We start from the raw sequence: 18908 nt of genomic DNA on the forward strand, positions 1-18908 counted from the left end.
TTGGTTCTATATGGAGGACGAGAAATGACTTAAGTATAACATAAGTCGATACAGAAAAATAGATTTTCACTTCAAATTAAATGTGATCAAATTTTTCAAATCTGATTTTCTATGTTTCAGTTTCCATCATTTAAAATGTATATTTGATAAATAGCCTCAGGAAAGTGAACGTGCGCACATTTCACCGCTAGGTGGCGTCACTTCCCAAGACAATAGTAAAAAGTCCGGTGTTTGGAGCTGCACTGAGATCAGCTGCTGTTTGTGAGAGTCCGTCCTGCTCAGAACCCAGAGGGACGCTCTCCACGTGGTTCCAGTGACACCTGCAGAACTTTTATCGCACGTGATCCTCGGAACGTCGATAAAATACGTTGTAAACAACACGAGGAGGGGACGCGAGCGAACCACGTGACCGAATGCGGAAGTGGCGGAGCAGGGGGAGCGTATATGTGAGCAGAGGGAGTGTGTGTTCGTGTAGTGAGCTGCTGGTGTTGTTTCTGTCCACACACACACAGACTCAGACAGACACACACTCACAGACACACACACACACACAGAGGACCAGTGTTTGGATCGTCTCTACACGCTGACTCTCATCTGCCCTGAAGGAACCAAGGTAAGAACAACCAAACAGACAAATGGAGATTTAACTTTTTCGAGTCAGCTGCTCGTGTTGTGTTCACTCTAGTTATCATTCGTGGAGATAATTTCACTTTTAGCTTATGTTTATGTGCACAAGTATTTTTACTCGAATTTGTGTATTGTGTATTTTTAATTTTGTGGCGTTAACACAGGGGGTTATTGTAACACTACTTTGACACTACTGCAGTTATTTAAATATTTTTGATTCATAGTTATTTACAATATTTGCAGTATTATATCAATTATTGTCAGCAAACCGTTGTGAAGTACTATAAGTTAAGTTCACAGACTGTGTATAAAGATGGACGACAGGACGTCTCCTCTAAAGTGAAGCCAAAACGTCTCTATCGCCCCCTGGCGGCTGGCTGCAGCATAGCTCATAAACCCATGTTAGTGTTGAGTATTTTCATTTTGTCGTACTTAATACCTGGAATTATTGGAACGCTGCTTTTACTCCACGAATGTTATTTCATTATTTTGATAGCTAGTTATTGTTCAGCTATTTTCAATATTAGTAATATTGTAATTATTATTGTCAACAAACATTAGTAACAACGAGCAGACAGCTTATTATCTGGTACAATAAATAGAGAATGGCAAACATCCATACATGGACCGGGTTAACACTGCAGTGATGTAATGTTTACTTCGTAGTGAAAGTTGTGTTTCCTCTCACTCCCAGCGTGTTCTTGTTTCACACAGAGGCATGAAAATCACTTTTCAAAAGCAGGGGACGAGTACCTGTTGCTGCTCCCTCTGACTTCTAAATTTAAATTTGTGAGCTGTGGCACAGGGAGAGCAATTGCTAGGAAAGCCTGGCCAGACATCAGGATTTATACAAGACACCTTGTTTGCGGAGCAGTTTTTTTCTGTCATCCAGTAAGACGTTCTGTACGTGTCTCAGCACTGCTCGCACAGCTGGGCGAGTGTGTGTCCAATTGAATCCCATCTGTGGTTTTCTAATCATAGCGACCCATTAAGGTCAGAACAGCTCTGATATTTCACACTGCTAAAAATGGATGAGCCTCTGATTCCAAACTGTTCTCAGTGGATTTTACGTTGTGACTTTTCTCGTTCTTAAAGCATCCATTGGGCATCAAAGAGGTACAGCTGGGTGTCGTCTGCATAACAATGGAAGTGTACGTGGTGCTTTCTGACAGTGTTGGTTTCATGTGGTAGTTTAAAGTATACCAAATATTGGTGATTCTGGACAAGAGGGTAGGTTATTACACCTCACCCAGAATCCAAAAGGATATTATCGAATACATTTTAAACTTGGGGAGGAGGCTGATTATTATTTGAGGTCATGCAACACTTTCCCCTGGTTTTTAAAATTATATAAAGTCAAAGCTTTGAAGAAACTCAGAGTGAGTGCGTTGTGTAACGACGGACTAAAAACAACACCGCTTTCGTGCGTTTTTATCTCTACAGTAGATTAATTGACCCCAACTGTCTCTTTCACTTATGTGCTGCCAATTCATTGTTATCATGCACTGTACCGCACACAAATATACTTATGTTTTCTGCTTTTCCATATTTATATGAAGCACCTCCCAGAGATGTGATGAACGTTCTCCATCTGTGCGAAACCCACAAACAGCAGCTTCGGCTCCTGGCTAATCCTCTTAGTCTGTTTTGTTGTATTTCCTTTAATTGAAGTCTCCGTCGGGAGTCTCTGGTACTCGTGGCTCGACTATTACAGCACAGCTGCCCTCTCAGCTGAAATACGGGCTAACCTGGGGTCGTGGATTTAGAAAGTAAGAACACCCAGGGAAGCTGACTCATTTTTACTTCTCTCTCACATCCAACCTCTACCTCCTTCCCTATTTTCTCCTGCTCCTCCGTTGATGTAATTATTGCGTGTTGTGTTCGACCCCTCTCCCTCCTCTCGTCTGGTGTTAACCGCTTCTCTCTTCATCGTCCTCTCAATCCTAACTTGTTTTGCAGGGGTCGTTCTGAGGTCACACTGCTGAGATGACAGGGCTGTGACAGCGTGTGTCCAAGTGTGTCTGTGCCGGACCCTTTCCTGTGACATGGCCGCTGCAAAGAAGAGTGAGTTTACATTATTATATTCAGTTCTTGTTGCAATTACTGTGACGTTCGCTAACTTAAATGTTCTCATAAAGATTTCGGTAGCATTGAGTCAGGTTGGCATTTGGGAAGCAGAAGAAACCATTTGAGACAGACAGGACAAACACAACTTAATATTCAGGGTGAAGGTGGCCAAGACTAACCCACGATCAAAATGTGTGTGTCTCAGGATCAAGTGGTTTGTGTTTGTCGTGAATAATTCAGAGCTGTGCCCACAGGCTAGAAAGATGGTTGCATGAATGTGCTTAAAGCTGCTTTCAGACCTGCGATGAAGTCTGGATATTTTCCTGAAAAATTTCGGAGGAGGTTTGTGGGAGAACACATTTTCTGGAACCTTTCCTGCCAGGCCCCTAGAAAGATGTCAGAGTGAGCCCATGTGGTAAATGTGTTTGACTTGGACAATCTCCTGCCGTGTTCTTCATATGTGAAAGACAAAATCCAGTTTTCAGACATTTTCCCAGAGTTCATAGTCTTTACCCCCAAAGGAAACCAAGCAGCTGTTAAACCCAGATCTGATTTCCAGCGGGCCCTCAGTCTCCTCTTAATTCTTTCATCACTTCTCCTCACATTCGATCTGGAACACTTAATAATCCTGAATTGTAATGTGTTTTGATCGCAGTGATTTAAAGGAATAGATAAAAACTTTACAGGTGCATGAAGAACAGAAAATTGTGCACGGGATGGATTAGTTCCAGCACATGTAAGACCTTTTACTGAGCCAGGAAGTGATCGTCATGTTTGAAGCTCTATCCTCTAATCTGCCGTGGGTGAATTAGACTTAATCTTTGTCCTGCACTCAGTGTTTCTCAGGAGTGATAAAAGGAAATAAAATTGGTATCATTCATCGTGACAGAGAACCTCAGATTAACCTTTTCACCAGCGAGACGTGTTGGAGGCTTTCCTGGAAGGTTACTCGGTTCATTTTAAATTCACGATCAATATTTCAGTCAGTCGGGTTTCTTGGGGAACGATGTGTGTAAGAGGTGGTGAGTCAGTATCGGCAGCTTTATGACAGATTTCTTTAGTTGTTGAGGTAAGCAAATGTATTTCCTCAAAAGCTGAAGCGGCTCAATGGAGAAAAATAAACACTGGAAATGAGGCAGGCAACAGAACACAAGACATAATCACAATCACAAATGAGCCTCCTATATTACCCGGTGGAGGACAGGGCGCTTGTTGTCTTTGAGGACCGCTCCGCAGGCCTTTGTCCTTTTTGATAAGGTCACCGAATGAAGGCTGGTGCAGAGGGAGCCTCTGTATTGACTTCCTGTTGATGGCATTTTTAAAAAACTGTATTGTCTTGTGTCTCAGGAGGACTTAAATGTCACAGGAAGAGTGTTTGAAATGTTATTTTTATGGGGAGAGGGAGGCATGTGTTGCTGTGGAAAACCCATTTTTAAGCTTTATGAAAACCCTTATTTTCGGCATGTGAGCGTTTAAAGGTTTTTGAAAATACTGAAAAATTGTCGTCATCGCTCACACAGCAAACATGCACTGTGAAATCTACTGGAAACTTCTATTTCAACTCAGCTTTGCTTGTTTTCTCTGACCAACAGTCCAGAACCTAAAGACATCCTCTACAGTGACGTACAGTAAATAATTTTCAGACAGGATCTCTGGGAAATGTTCAGAAAATTGATGCCTGGAGCAACTGACTCAAATCAATAGAGAAGGAACTGTGAATTAATGAAAGTAATTGTTTCATCCTGAGAAGAAGCTCACACTGATTCCTCAGATTCCCCTCTGTGATCACGTATTCCAGCTCATCCCATTGTGTAGCTGTTGTGATGTGAGATGACTCTGCAAGTGAGAATTTATTTATCAAGTGACAGACGACTGGAGTGAGAGAAGCAGTTGTGAGGAGCAGAGGCAGAAAGAGACGTTTAGATGAAGACGCAGTTAAAGGCTGAGGACTGTTCTTATAACTGAATTTGTTTTAAAGACTGTTGCAACATGAGGCATTGTAAGCTAATACTGGAGGGTGTGTTTTTTATTTGATTTCATCACCAACCGTCAAAGCTTTTCCATCAATCAGACTTTATTTGGGTTCGCACCTTTCATGCAAGCAATGAAACGCAAAGTGCTTAATAAAATCAATAAAAACGGCCACAACCTCAACTCAATCCATCTCTGTCCACTTACAGAACAAAACAACATTAACAGAAACTGTGGAAATAAAACAAAGCAAACAAGGAAAGACACAGAAAAATCAAGATGTGAAGAGGATGAAGATAAATAAATAAAACGTTAGAAGAGGGAAAAGAGGTAAAACAGGGGAATACAATTCAGAGAAAGTAAATAAGCAAGTAAGTAATTGAAAAAATAAGGTAGAATAACGATAAAACTGTTAAATTGAAGTAAATTCAGTGAGACGGATTAAAAAGGTCGGTGTTGAGTTTGCCTTTAAAAATATCAGTGTTCTCTGCTCAACCTTTTGATTTGCAGCGGGACGAGAAACAATTTTATCAAAACAAGTAAATACAGTTTTTATGTTGCTCACAGGGCTTTCGGGATAAAGTTAGCACACGACGGCACAGCTGAGAGGGGAGCAAAAAAAAAAGTTCAGCCCCAAACTCTGCATTGATCGAAACCAATCGATCTGTGGTCAATAATTTCTGGAACTACATGTCTCGTATTTCCTGCACAAACATGCACAGTTAGATGTGATTTGTTGGAGAGTTCGTAGAGAATAAGGCATTTAAACTGACATAAAACTGTCATTTTCGTCAGAGCTAAAACAGAGACACTCACAAATAGATTAGCAGAGGGACAGAAACAGACAGATTAATCTGAAATAAGCCAGTTCAGGGGGTTGTGCATGCGTGTGCACGTTCATTTGTGTGCGCACATGCATCTGTCTGTTTGTGGGTCTGCAGCCACTGTGAGGGTGAGTCTGGGTGTGTGTCCTTGCTCTGTCTGGGATTATCAAAGCCATCTAAAAGGCAGCAGAGCCGGGTATTGTGATAATGAGCCTGAGTCTCTGCTACCGCTGCTTTTTAGTCTTCAGTTCTGGATAGTAGTCATCCATATTTATAACAGTCCGACTGACTGGGGAAAACCGACGTCCACTTCAAATCAGAAAAGTACAGAAAGCCATTGTAAAGAGGGTAAAACTTTAAACCCTGCTCAGCTCTGTGCACTCATTGGTATTGAAATTATTCAACAGAGCAGCAACACCTTGGTTCTATAGAATTTGTTGAGACAAGTCGGGTTGTAATTCTTGTTCTGAAGTTATGCACACACTATCGTCACCATCGAGATGTTTGGTCCTTTAAAAGAAATAAGCCAAGTTGAGTCATTAAGTTCATGCTTCTGATGAGTTTCCTTTAATAGTGGATTCATTAAAAATGTACGTCTAATCTCTTCACATGGTATAATGTCCCCTTTCTACTCCAACTACTGATAGACTGCCTCACAAAGCCTGTCATTATCCAGCTGGGTGTGTGCGAAGTGAATGTAATTACAGTCACCGAGCGCCATTGTATGAACTTCTCTGCTTCGCGTGAAAAGCCTCCGACAGTCGGAGTGGTAACTTGAAATAACAGGTCTTTTTTTCTTTTTGTCCCTATGACACATGTAAAGTGTCCTCGGGTCTATGAATTCAAGTTATCATTATTTATCATTATAGGGTCCTGTGATCAAAATCATTACCTTGAAGCTGTAAGTCTGCACATAGAGACACGCCCTTATACAAGCTGTTCTTTCTGTATTTGATGGTTAATAGTGAAAAGACAAGACGGGAAATGCACGTGCAACAAATCAAATCATGGACGCTGTGGTTATGTGACACATCTTGGAATATTTATTGATTTAGTGTCTGATCTTAAATTCAATCCCTTCCACTGCAGTGTTTACTTGTGCGGCTGCTGCTTTTATTTTCATCATAAATGGTGCTGCATGTCCGATGTGAGGTGCGAGTGCACGAAATAACACCAGCTGTGCCATCGACTGAGCGTATGCACTCTCCACCTCCATGTGAAATGCACCAAATGAAAGGATGCAGAGTAAAAAATTGAGGAGCGCATAAACGAGGGTTTAACTCGAAATTGGAACACCAGTTTAAACTGTAATGATCAAACTCAGTAGAATCAAGTCAATAAATGCATCAAATGTTGAAGTAGTTTAACTTGTGGTCGCACAAAAAATCACAGTGAAAAGTCTGTTTGCTGACTTTTTGAAAAAATACTGCTTTTTTTCTGCAGTGACAACAAATCTGAGGCCTCGCCTGCTCATTCCTCACCAAAGTAATAATATAAATATTTTAAAGCAAGACAAGAAAAACTGCTGGAAATATCAAGAAAGATATATAAGATATATTCAGGTTTATAATTAAAATTTGTATCATAAATTGAAATGACAACATATGGTACAAAGCTCAAAAGTTCATCAAATAAGTTTCATGTATTTCCTACCAGCTGTATCTTTCATAAGCAGGTATTACTTTATGTAAATGGTGGATGTATTAGGAAAAGATTGTTGAATTTAAATGAAGCTCATAATAAGATAAGAAGACTCATTTTGCAGATATTTTGATCCCTCCCACCGACAAGTTATCATTCGTCTGGATCACACGAGGAATAAATTCCGTTTCAAGTTACTTCACATCGAACATATCTCATATTAGAGCTTTGAATAAAAGACTTGATACTGGAAGGTGTTCTGCACTTCAGACTGCAAACAGCGTTCCTCAGTTCCACTTTCTATTCCTGCACATATGGAACGTGACGCAACTCCTGAACTCATTATTGTGACCCACATTGCTGATAGCGAAGGATTTCTAATCTCTAATATGAGTCTGAGTAAAAGTTTAATGGAACTTGCCCACGTGGGACAATATGGCCTGTGCTTCATATAATGCAGGGACACAAGGTGAGTATAGAGTTCCGTTTAATGGGCTGGAGCAATTATGCACTACAGGATTGTGTGTTTAATATTAAACACAATGTACAGATAGACATTTGTAGCGTATAGACACTGGGATTAGATTTATATAATCCTACCTATATCCTTCCTCCTGCTTTCCAACTCAGGGTAGTATTTATTTAATGACACTCCCAGAATACACGTGCTGTTTGGAATAATTAGTTCATCGTGTTTTTGTCGGTTTGATCTTCTGGATAAATGTTTGATTCTGATCAGGCTCTGCTTCTGTCAGCTGAATAATTCATACAGATGACTCTGACTTCATCAAATGGAGAGAGTCAGATGTCTCCTCTTCTGACCAAAGGATTTAACTTAAAGGAGTATTTTCTGGTCCAGAGATGGAGAAGAAAACTCTGTAAAAAGAATAAGATTTATTTGAAAAAAAACTATTCAGAAAATCTCCTTAGCTGTCAGGTTGGCAACAACACTGGCACAAAAGAGTAGAGAAAACTGGAATGTCAGTCAGAAGAACGCCTTCTTCACCAACTTTCAATGATTCCTCCGCCACGTTTGGTGAAAATGAGTATTTATGTAATCTTGATAATAAATATAATTATGGAAAGATGAATCAATCATAAATGTTATCTTAAGCTGTGAGGAAACCCAGTGTGCTATCAAACGTTCCCCTCTCCAGTAATATAACTTTACACAGCCCTCAATGCCTCCATGTCTCTGCGGAGCCTCTGTGTCAAAATAATGGTGTTAAAGAGGTTTAGTCTTCCAAGCTGAGCATATAATTTCCCGTAGGTTTTACTGTTCTCTTATGACTCTGAGACATGCTGATATTTATTGTTCTTCTGAACAGTGGGTGAGAGCAGAAGCTTGTTCTCCAAATAAACCCACTCCTCCCAAAAAATAATAATTCTCTGAGACAACAGACAGTTTGTCTGAATTTCAGCTGGAAGGGGCGTCGGGTCTCATTACGGAGGATCGCTCTCCAGACCTCAGAGGAAACAATTCAAATAATACAGTGCGCTGGACTTCTGCTACACTCACGCCACTTGTTGTGGCCACTGGAACTTCTTCCTTCATTGAATATAAAGAGGTTGCTCCTCCAATCAGCAGCCTGACGTCCGCACTTGAGCATCGTTCTGAAGCCTGTGTTGCTGATTACCAACGCTGATATTCTCACAACGAAGCACAGATATTCATGTCCATCTGTGATTTTAAAAGCTAGTCCTCTTCCAAAAAGGAAAACACACAATTTGAATTCAATGCTACGTCCTTTTTATTGTTGTTTCTCTGGCTCAGACGTATTCATGTCCAGTCTCATCCTCTCCTTCTCCCTTTGCCTTTCTTTCAGTGACGTTCCCATGATGAAAGCATTAAAAACTATACGTGTTCTCTGCTGTTTATGTGCATGAATTCCTGCATGTGTGTTTCACAGACCATAAACAGCTTCGTTCGGTCCCCCAGCAGGTTGGGTGATTGTAAAGTGCTCTGCTGTGCACTCCATTATGTCATCAAAAGGAGTGGAGTGCGGCTGTTTGACACGTCCTGCTTTGGTGAGTCTAGTGTAGTGAGTGCCTGTGTCCAAGTCTGACCTTCTGCGTCTCTTCCCTCTTTCTCAGGTTGCGCGAAGGCAGGAGGCGTGCGCTTCTCAGAGGAGCCCCCCGCCGCTGGAGCCCCATCTCATGTCCACTTTGACGAAAAGCTGCATGACTCCGTTGTCATGGTGACTCCAGAGGATGACGGCAACTTCATGGTCAAGGTTTGTGTGACCTTGCAAAGCCCGACAGTTGAAAGCCAATTCTTTGTGGAAGAGAGGATGGATGTTACAGGCAGTAACTTCTTTTTGATTCGATCAGCCTGTCACTTCTTTTACCTTAATGCTTTTAGTGAAAACTCAATCAACCCTGAACAAGGGTCACAATCGCAGACACCTCTTAAGAGATCCACAGACTGTTTATAATAATGGACGTAGACTCCGGAGCCAGAGAGTGAAGCCAAAGTGCCTGAAACTAAACATTTTCCTGAATTTATGAGTTCATGATTTCCCCCCAGCTCAGTTTTTCACCCGACATCATCACATGCTCCCTTTGTTTGAAAATGATCTGCAGCGGTTTTATTCCAGCCTACAGACATTATTCAGTCTCCATCTGCATCATAGATTCCATGCACAACAGCTGCATCTCAGCTTAATCCAGGTTTGAATTGATTGTCCTTTCAAGGTAATGATATCCCTGAGGATTAGTTTTAAACTGCAGACCGTTAAAACAAATAGAAACAGATTGGACAAGACTGGAAGGCAACAGCTTAAAGATTTCTTAAGTTTCTGTCTCCATTGGAAACCCGTGTAATCGTTTGTGTGCCGGCGGTGTGTTACTCCATGTGACACGGGTAACAACATTACCACCACCCACCTGTCACTCTTGTAATTGGTCATAATTACGTTCTTGACTTCCCTCTGTGCCGTGTTTTTTTGTGGTGGATATAATATTAGACGGTAACTTTGGGATCGAGTGTGTCAGTCTCCTTGTGAGCCTCGTTTTTTATCTGCGAAACATCCAGGAGGAGATTAAAGTCTTTTCTCATCACTCTTAATCTCCTCTGTCGGCTATAAAGGCCCAGAACAATGATATCAGACTTCTCATCTGTCGCCTGTAAAACCCGGGAGGTGCTCAACTCAGGAGCGGCAGCCGAAGGTGCCAAAGCTCCATAACAACATTAAGTGTAGAAATCTGAGCCTGTAGAAAAACTCTACTCTGGTGTCTTAAATTAAGTCGTTATATTTTTTCCAGCTGTACAGATTTTTTTAGATTTTAAGGTGAGAGTATGAGAACTAGCTAAAATGACAGAAACCAACTTTGAGAAAAACTTATTTAACTTGTACTTTGATATTTTTTATTGTTCGGTCCATGTCCCGCCCACTAACATGGAGGAGGTAGCATAACTCGAGAGCACTGATCTAAACGTTTTAGAAAATTTGATGCACCAGAGGAGCCACTTGATGATTTATCAAACAGACCTTGGATCTGTTTCTGTGCATCTCGAGCATCTCACGTTAACGGAACCATTTCTGAAAAGAGCTCCTATCTGCAGACAAAGTGAGTCCTAGAATCTTTTTACTTCAAAATTACAGAAGGACTCGAGTTGTTCTCATGTTATGTCCTTTTTACTATCGCTGATTAAATGTAACCTTCTCACTCTAGTTTGTTAATTTAACGAAGGACTGTTTTTCCTTTCTGCATTTTCTTTATCAGTAAAGAGGCCGCCGTGTTTAAAAGTACATTTATTTGGTATATTAGTTTTAGCGGTTTCATCTTTGCCAGGAGAAGAAGGTCGACCTTTTCTTCCTCCACAATTTCTCTGTCGTACCAAAATCCCCAAGGAAAGTTCTGAACACGCTCGTTGTAACGAAGCCTCTCCAAGAGTTGAAACTTATTCTCAGCCAAATCAATTTGCTTGAAAAGCTGCACGTGTGGATGGACCGAAAAGTTGGCTGTGACCTTCACCCGTTTTCATTCTGTGTGCGTGTGTTTCTCAAAGCTCTTTAAGCGTACTTGAGAGTGGGCACGGGCAACTGGCGTCCAGGCTTATCATGGAGCTAAGGGGGGTGGTGTTGCTATGGAAACAGTTGAGGGGGGGGGGGGGCAGCAGACCAAAGATGAGGTGGGAGTGCGTGGGATGGAAGCGGCATGAGTACAACAGCTGTATGAATAGCAGTTTTCAGAGGGGTTATGAGACTCTGACAAACACATGGGGTCATGCAGAAACAACAGATAATAGTTTTTCTTTGTGCACCCTCTTGTTCGTGATTGCAGGACATGGAAATGAGCAGCTGTCAGTGCTGCAGAGATCTGCCGCAGACGTGTTGCTGCAGAGGCCACACGTTTTTTTTAAAATGTACATTGTTGTGAGTGACGCAGAGCAGGCAGCTCTTATGAGTTTTCACAACCACGCTGCAGAACAGTAGCAGGTTTACATGATCATCACATTACTGCGAGTAACCAGATTATATGTGGCTGGCTGCAGGAAACGAGATGTGAAGAGGCTACTCTGGTGTTTAATTGTAGTTTAAAGCTGCACTATTTTTAAAAAAAGTGGTACTTGTAGGGACAATCCATAGACTGTAAATAAAGTTGGACGATGTGTCTCCACTTCCTTGGAGCCAGAGTCTGTGCAGTCGTGATCGTGGAGCAGGGGTCCTGCAGATGCACGTGTTTCGACCAATCACGAGTCTGTCAATCGTGACGTTTACCCCGTTTTTAAATCATCAAATCGCTCATTAAAACCATATTTACATTAGTGTGATAAGAACTACCTAAAATGTATTTAACGTGAATGACAGGAATGATACTGTAGTTCCAGGCAGAGGAGCGAATCCTCGGATAAGGGATTACAACATGATTTGGCCACAAGAGAGAAGCTGAAAAGAAACTAAAGAATAGAAGCTCCTGCAGAGCCTGTACGAACAGGCAGTCACGGTAAAAGCAACACAACATCACTCAACATCCCCTCCTCTCCGAACACGCACTGAATGAACCGCTCGGTGGACTGAGATGAAATGTTTGGTATTTCCCTTCAACTTGACTTGAGAATTACACTATTGTTTTGGGTGAACTGGGTGTGTCTCACTCTGACAGTTTTGTAGACTCATAAACAAGAATCCCTTCAACCTTGCTCGTCAATTTTTCTCACAGAATGATTATTGCTTTTCTCCGCAGTGCTCCCTCACTATTCCCTCTGCCCCTTCTCTCTTAACGCTGTCTGCAGCTCCTGCCCGTCGCTCTAACCTGGGGTGGTGTGGGGCTGGAGCTGTTGTTTGCAGCTCTAGCTGGAGGGGCTTTAAGCTTATCTCTCCTCGCCTGCACTTCCCTGCTGTCTCCTCCTCCTCTCCCTCGCTCCCTCTCCCTTTTTATCCAGTCTCCTCTGTGAGACTTCCCTCACTCCTCTCTGTGATGAAAATCCCCTCATGAATTTTTCTGTTTGGTAAATTTGAGGCAGCTACGTCCTTGTACCTCTACCTCTGTTACCGTTTCTGTCGCTCGTCGTCTTTATAGGTAAAATGAATTGTACGTATTGTGCTCTCTGCAGTAAAAGCAGTGTGATTTGTTTGATTACGTTCATCAATTTATCAATGGACGCATGCTCACCTGTCTAATGGATCTTAGAGGGACTGGGAGACGACACTTTCACATAAGAAGAAGCAGGAGGAGATATACGGATCAGACGAGGGGTGGTATGTGGAAGTCACGTGCTTTTGTTTTCAGTACATCGACACCGGCGCTGGCCCTCATCCCCGAAAGATCTCGAATCTTGTCTCTCCATGTTGACATCTTCATCAGCGTCTTCTGCGTGTATGCCACCGCTTTTCATCCTGAGATGATTTATCGTGTTCATTGTATTCCGGTTTCATGTCATTTCACTCGCTGTGAATTTTTAGTGTTATTTTGAGTTTGCATTTCCAAACCTAAAAGAATGATGTTGGGCGCCTGGGCCACAAGTAAGAGAACAGTATAATTCTGAACAAATTTAATAATGTGAGTTAATTTCTGCTTAAACTGGCTCAAGAATGAACAAGTCTCAACTTTCACATTTCTACAAGTAATCTCTTATTTCAGCTGTTGGAGAGTTTCCTCTGCAGCAGACAAACCTATTCACGTGGGATTGGTATTACGGAAAGATTTTGTTGGAGTTGAGTGAAATCCAAAAAGTAATTCAGGTTTATTTCCCCTCAGGCTAAAATTGCCGATGTGGTTGAAGCGAGGGGATTAAAACCACCAGAAAACAACTAATGATTTCAATTAGAGGAGTCATCCAAGGAAAGCTCATCCCAGCAGCCTTGTGTTGATGAGAATCACTTATTCGTGGAACATTAATCCTGTATTTATTGAGCTGTATTGGACTAATAGTGTTCGATCTGAGGCCAAGTTTTCAACTGTATGAATCCCTCCCTCTCCATTACTTCTTTTAGGGCCCACCCTCTCTCCCTATGGTACAGTCTGATTAGTCCATTTATAGGAAGGAGAAAGAATTATATTTCCTCCAAGTTGACTCTTTGAATTAAATCTCCCTCTGCCTCACTGTAGGTCGGCTTCCTAAAGACGCAGCATCGATATGAAATAGTGTTCAACCTGCCTGAGGTCCCAGCTCTGGGGAAGGATGTGTGTCCAGCGCCTGTCCCCAGTCCGCACCTCCGCATCACTGACATCACACCGGCACCAGAGGGTAAGACCCCAAGAGGACATGGAAAACAAGGCCTACGCGACTTTGGATATTGAACGGATATTTCCCCCTTTGCTTCTCAAAACGAAATCTCCATCCACACGACCTTTGTTTTATAAAATACCTCCGTCCATATGCAAACACAAAAACTACCAGGAAATGAAAACTGTAGAATACATTATATTCCCAAGTCAGTGCAACATTAACTCAGAGTATTAATATGCAAATATAAAACCAGTTCAGCATGTGATTATTTTTTGTTGGAGGCAGATCTGAGTGGACCAGATGGCTGAGGATGACAGCATCAGACAGTTCACATAAAGTGCTGGCTCAGCAATCCATCTCCGAGGAATCGTTAAAAAAACAACACTGACTCTCATATTTTCCTTGTTTGCACCTGGGAATGCTAAAAAAACTCACAGAGATAAGAGTGTATCATCAGACAGGGACGTGTGTGAACATGTTTAATACCGATAGACTTTGCTGATGCGGATAATCAATCCAGTACTCGTACATTTGGAAAAATAACTACTGCTATATTCTACTTACCCTCTATATAAGTGATGATTGGTATAGTTTCTTTGGCCTGGCTCTTGAATGCATATAGAGGATGACGCCAGATAACTTTTATTTTATTATCTACTTTGACAGTCATGAAGAAAGAAATCTAGGATTACACAACAATCAACTCGACAAGTTTGTCAGTAATCTTTCCTGCCTCTGGGCACATGTGGAATTTATTGTACCGTTTAAATGCGGTTTCCAAAGTTTGCCGCTGCAGTTTCCTCCATTTTTCCCTTGCTACTCCAGCTCTTTCGTGTCATAGTTCTTCAAACGTAAGTGGCGACACCAGTGTCACCCTTCAAAACTGCTGACTATTAATCTCGCTCTGGCCCACCCTACACTACCGGAAATCAAAAACAGAACTTGCAGCAAAGAAGTAATTTTCGGGAAAAGAAAATTGCAGTTTTATCTGAGACTATTGAACTTTAAAACCAGGGTGTTGGATCGGTAAATAGATCCACGTACTCGCAGACGTGGCTTTTTCAGAAATATCACTGGCACTCCTGATGCTGGTGTTGGTATTGGAACATCTCTGATTTCCTTCTCACCACTAAAGCTGCTGATTTTGGCCAAAGATGACCCTCTAATGTTTTTGGGATCCTTGCCTATAACTCTCAGTTCACGGTCACACCCTCTATTATGCATTTGTGATTGTGTGCACATCAGTCAGCTGTGTTTATTCATCATTCATCAGGTTGACGTTTTGTTCTTTCGGCCTGCAGGTGGCCTCTCGAGCATCAGTCAGATCCGAGTTCAAATCATTGTCACACACACGCGGAGAGAGACAAAGACAACTTGTCCCTGTGTGTTGAACTGAACGCGTCAACACAACAGTGAGGTAACCTAATCTTTCTGTTTCCTCTTTGTAATTTCTCAACGTGTTTTCCAGGAGGTCTGAAGGTGACGTGCGAGTACATGGCCCAGCAGGAGGGAGTTCTGTGTGAGGAGGTGCTGCTGCTGAGCGAGACCAACGAGGACGTGTGTGTCAGAGTCAAAGTTCACGCCAGAGTCATGGGTGAGGCCACGTTTAGTCATTTTTATTCAGGAATATTGCACCACGGTCGAACCTAAACACTTGTACAACATGCCTTTTACACTGTAGCCATATATATGTCATATATAAGTGAAGTCCAAGTGTCTACCTGGTGCCAAGCTACAATATAGGTCATAAATCTAAATCCTGCCTCCTCCATTTTGATGGATGGGACATGCACATCCCTAAAATTCAAAGTACCTGACTGAGACCTGAATTTACCTTCAGTAGTGCACTGCTGCCTCCTGCTGGTGAACCTGCATTTAGGCTCAGCTTCACGAGTTATTCATCAACAACTCTTAGAGAATATTACATTTTATTTAGACACAGTTTTTAATAATGAAAACAACCAGATTGTGACATCAGTGCTGTAGAACTGTTGTAGACGATAACAAACCTGCTCCCTGACGCTGCAGCTCTGGTGTGCTGGTCTCTGTAATTAATTTAAATTCTCTCCACTTAAATTGGTGTCAGTGAGACTCCATTAGCTGCCGGCTCTTGTGTCAGCAGATGGAGAATCAGGGGGGGGGGGGCGTTTCCACATATAGTAGGACGTGTGTGTTTCTATAGGCTTGCGTGTGTGTGTTTGAGCGCGGATGGCGTTGTATTGTTTATTTTTACTCGCAGAGCAAAGCCTGAACATCTGTCCAGATGTCTGTGTGTAATTGAGGCCTCGACGGGCAGCCAGATCAAAGGATTAAGTTCTGCCTCCGCTCCGACGCTTCACTGCACCGTTACTATCAGATCTGATCGCTGCGCTTCAGTGTTAAATAATCTGCTGTGAATACACACAACGTTTCAAATCAAATATGTTTTCTAAAGTTATTGGTTGTAATTGTTGTGATATTCAAAAGCTCAAGTTAAAGTTTTTTCAATTTAACTTTAAACATTTAAGTTTCGCACACACACTTCGTTTGTTCCCATATACGGCGATTATTAATCTTCAGTCTATGGGACTGTGTTAGTTTGAATTATGTTTTTTACATGTTATATAAATAAAAGAGGAAACTATAGAAAGCTACAATTAGTAAAAACATTATTATTACAGGTGTGTTTGTATCAAAAAGAAAATAAAGTTGCATTGGCCGGGAATCGAACCCGGGCCTCCCGCGTGGCAGGCGAGAATTCTACCACTGAACCACCAATGCGGGTCTGGCGTTGGCGGAAGGATCTTTTAAAAAAAAAAAAAAAGAAAAGTAGATCCGTACAGGGACTCTGGAGTGAGTCCGCTGTCCTGAGGTTTGAAAATGTCTCTGGCTCTTCTCCAGATCGTCACCACGGGACACCCATGCTGCTGGAGGGGGTTCGCTGCATCGGGGTGGAGTTGGAGTACGACTCTGAACAGAGCGACTGGCAAGGATTCGACTGAACCTCAAGCTCCTGCTCCCTCTCCCCGTCTGAAGTACACTAACACACACTAACACACAAACACTCACACACACACACCTGTCATCTTCACCAATGGAGAGACGCAGCACCAGTTCGGTTCATCCCACCACGTGTTCGGCTGCGGACCTCACCGGAAGTGGAAGTTCGTGACCTGAGAGCATTTACATACGAAGACATTTCCCTGCTTTGACCACATCATCTGGACAGACACGCTGTCTCTTGTCTTTCTGCAGCTCGTCCAACTTTCGATCATCCTGTCCTCTCTGTTGATCTGCGTTTTGCCTCTAGGGGGCAGCAGTGCTCTTTCAATCAGTGCGGCCTCAGCTTCCTCTCGCTGCGTCTTGATTCCAAAACGAATCCCTTGTTGCAGGATCCCATGTTATGAATTATTATTCATTTTAAACGATTCACACTGACCCTGGGAAATAAAGAGGAACTGAAGGGAGTGCTGAGCCTGTAATGTCTCAGCCTCACCACAAGGGGTCGCTGCAGCCGACTTTATGTCACGGAGACTTTGCTGCGGTTTATTCTCCATTTAAAATAAAATCCAACTGTGACATTCATAAGAATTCACATAATGAAGGGAGGAGGTTTTATTGGACATCATCTCGACCTGCTCTGGAAACCCCTGCTCAGGTCTTAGGTATTTCTTTCAGTCCCAAACACTGGATGTGAACATTTGCAGCTTCAAAAATGGAAACAGGGGTTTTCTTATCGTTCAAAACATTAAAAAATAACAGATTTTTCTGAATAAAGCGAGGAAAACAATGCATGTATAGTTAGAGGAACTTTTTCTTTTATTTGGAGGAAGTGACGTCTGAATCTGAGGTCGACTGCTGATGACGCACACAGAACAAAATGTTTTTCTCATTGAGCTCTAAATGTCCTGATTGTCTTTCTTCAGAATTTAAAAAAGAAAACAGGGGTGGTTCAAATTTCTAAATTTCTCTCTTTCAAATAATTGCAAATTTAATTTTTCTCTATTTTGTCTTGGGGGAGTTTGTTGAACAAAATATTTGAATACATCACCGTTGTCTTGGGAACATTTTTGATCAGCGTTTTTTATTTTCAACATCCTGATACACATTTGAAAGTATGAATCTGTGGTTGCGACACCAGGTCCACAGTATTTTTGGTGGATTTGTTTTCCTTTTGAGAAAGCAGCAGGTCAAATCAACATTTTGTTCCTTTTGTTAAACTTCATGAAGCCTTTTGAAAAACTCACACGACATAAGTGCCTCTCACGCCTCCGTCCTGTTTCCTCACTCGAGCCTGACGTTGTCTCACCATCCTCCTGCTCGTCCTCGTCTCACACACATGGACAAACACGTGGAGTTTACAGGAGTATAGAGAAAGGACGTGGGACAGAAGAGTGCTGCAGTTGTTTTGTTGTGTTTCCAGCGTTGAATCCGTCCACCAGCTTCCCTCAGTCTCAGTCGCTCTCATCGCAGCACCAGTGCAGATCAGTGAGAGTCGACAGGCGTAGCGTCCTGTCGCCTTGGCTCAGTTTACATTTGTGAGCAAGTGCCATGATCTGCCTGCACTGACATCTTCCTCCTCCTCCTCTTCTTCCTCCTCCTTACTCATGTTTCATCGCTTCTTCTTCCTCTGTCCCTCTCCCACCGGATGCATTCGGCCTTAAAGCGAATGACTGTGTGTGATTTCTCTCTGTGTTGGACTGTGAGCTGTCGGGTGTCGTACAGATTTCATAGGTTTATTAGATGTTTGCTTGCGTGTTAACGGTCAGAATCCGGTTTGTTCCCTCTCGGTGTGAAACTAAAGTCCTCTGTAGGTAACGTAGAGGTTTACGTGTCGTTATCCGCTCCCTGTGTGCGTGATTCATGTGTTTGCATTCAAAAATGATGAATAAAAATGTTGTGTCTTTTGAGTTTTGTTGCTGTCGGTTCATTGCAGTAACACCAGGTGGCAGTCTACACCATGACAACATGCTCCTCTGGTACATGAAACGTTTCTTCATTGGATTTAAAGATATTCAGAGGCTTTAAAAGTGACGATGCAACATGGCGGAGGACTGTAAAAGTGTTGCACTTGGGAATTTCTTCAAGACGATCACGTCTGCGTTCGTCCCTGTGCAGCAGTT

The 18908-nt window shown here is 42.3% G+C and overlaps 1 protein-coding gene and 1 non-coding gene across 3 annotated transcripts; one reads left to right on the forward strand and one right to left on the reverse strand.

Annotated features, from left to right (window-relative positions):
- Positions 1 to 204: 204 nt before the first annotated feature.
- Positions 205 to 18695, forward strand: adissp (adipose secreted signaling protein). Of its 2 annotated transcripts, XM_020095350.2 has the most exons (7): positions 205 to 613; positions 2299 to 2396; positions 2587 to 2691; positions 9225 to 9364; positions 13686 to 13824; positions 15275 to 15400; positions 16687 to 18695. In XM_020095350.2, exons 3-7 carry the CDS (start codon positions 2673 to 2675, stop codon positions 16785 to 16787), a joined length of 525 nt encoding a protein of 174 aa, XP_019950909.1. In that variant the 5' UTR covers positions 205 to 613; positions 2299 to 2396; positions 2587 to 2672; the 3' UTR covers positions 16788 to 18695. The 2 variants fall into 2 exon arrangements, with proteins under 2 accessions (XP_019950909.1, XP_019950908.1); XM_020095349.2 differs by lacking the exon at positions 2299 to 2396 and having other exon boundaries at positions 221 to 613.
- Positions 16496 to 16566, reverse strand: trnag-gcc (transfer RNA glycine (anticodon GCC)). Its single transcript has one exon. It is a non-coding gene; the product is annotated as a tRNA-Gly (tRNA).
- Positions 18696 to 18908: the final 213 nt, after the last annotated feature.

The sequence above is a fragment of the Paralichthys olivaceus genome, chromosome 22, assembly GCF_024713975.1.
Source record: "Paralichthys olivaceus isolate ysfri-2021 chromosome 22, ASM2471397v2, whole genome shotgun sequence".
Classification (NCBI taxonomy): domain Eukaryota; kingdom Metazoa; phylum Chordata; class Actinopteri; order Pleuronectiformes; family Paralichthyidae; genus Paralichthys; species Paralichthys olivaceus.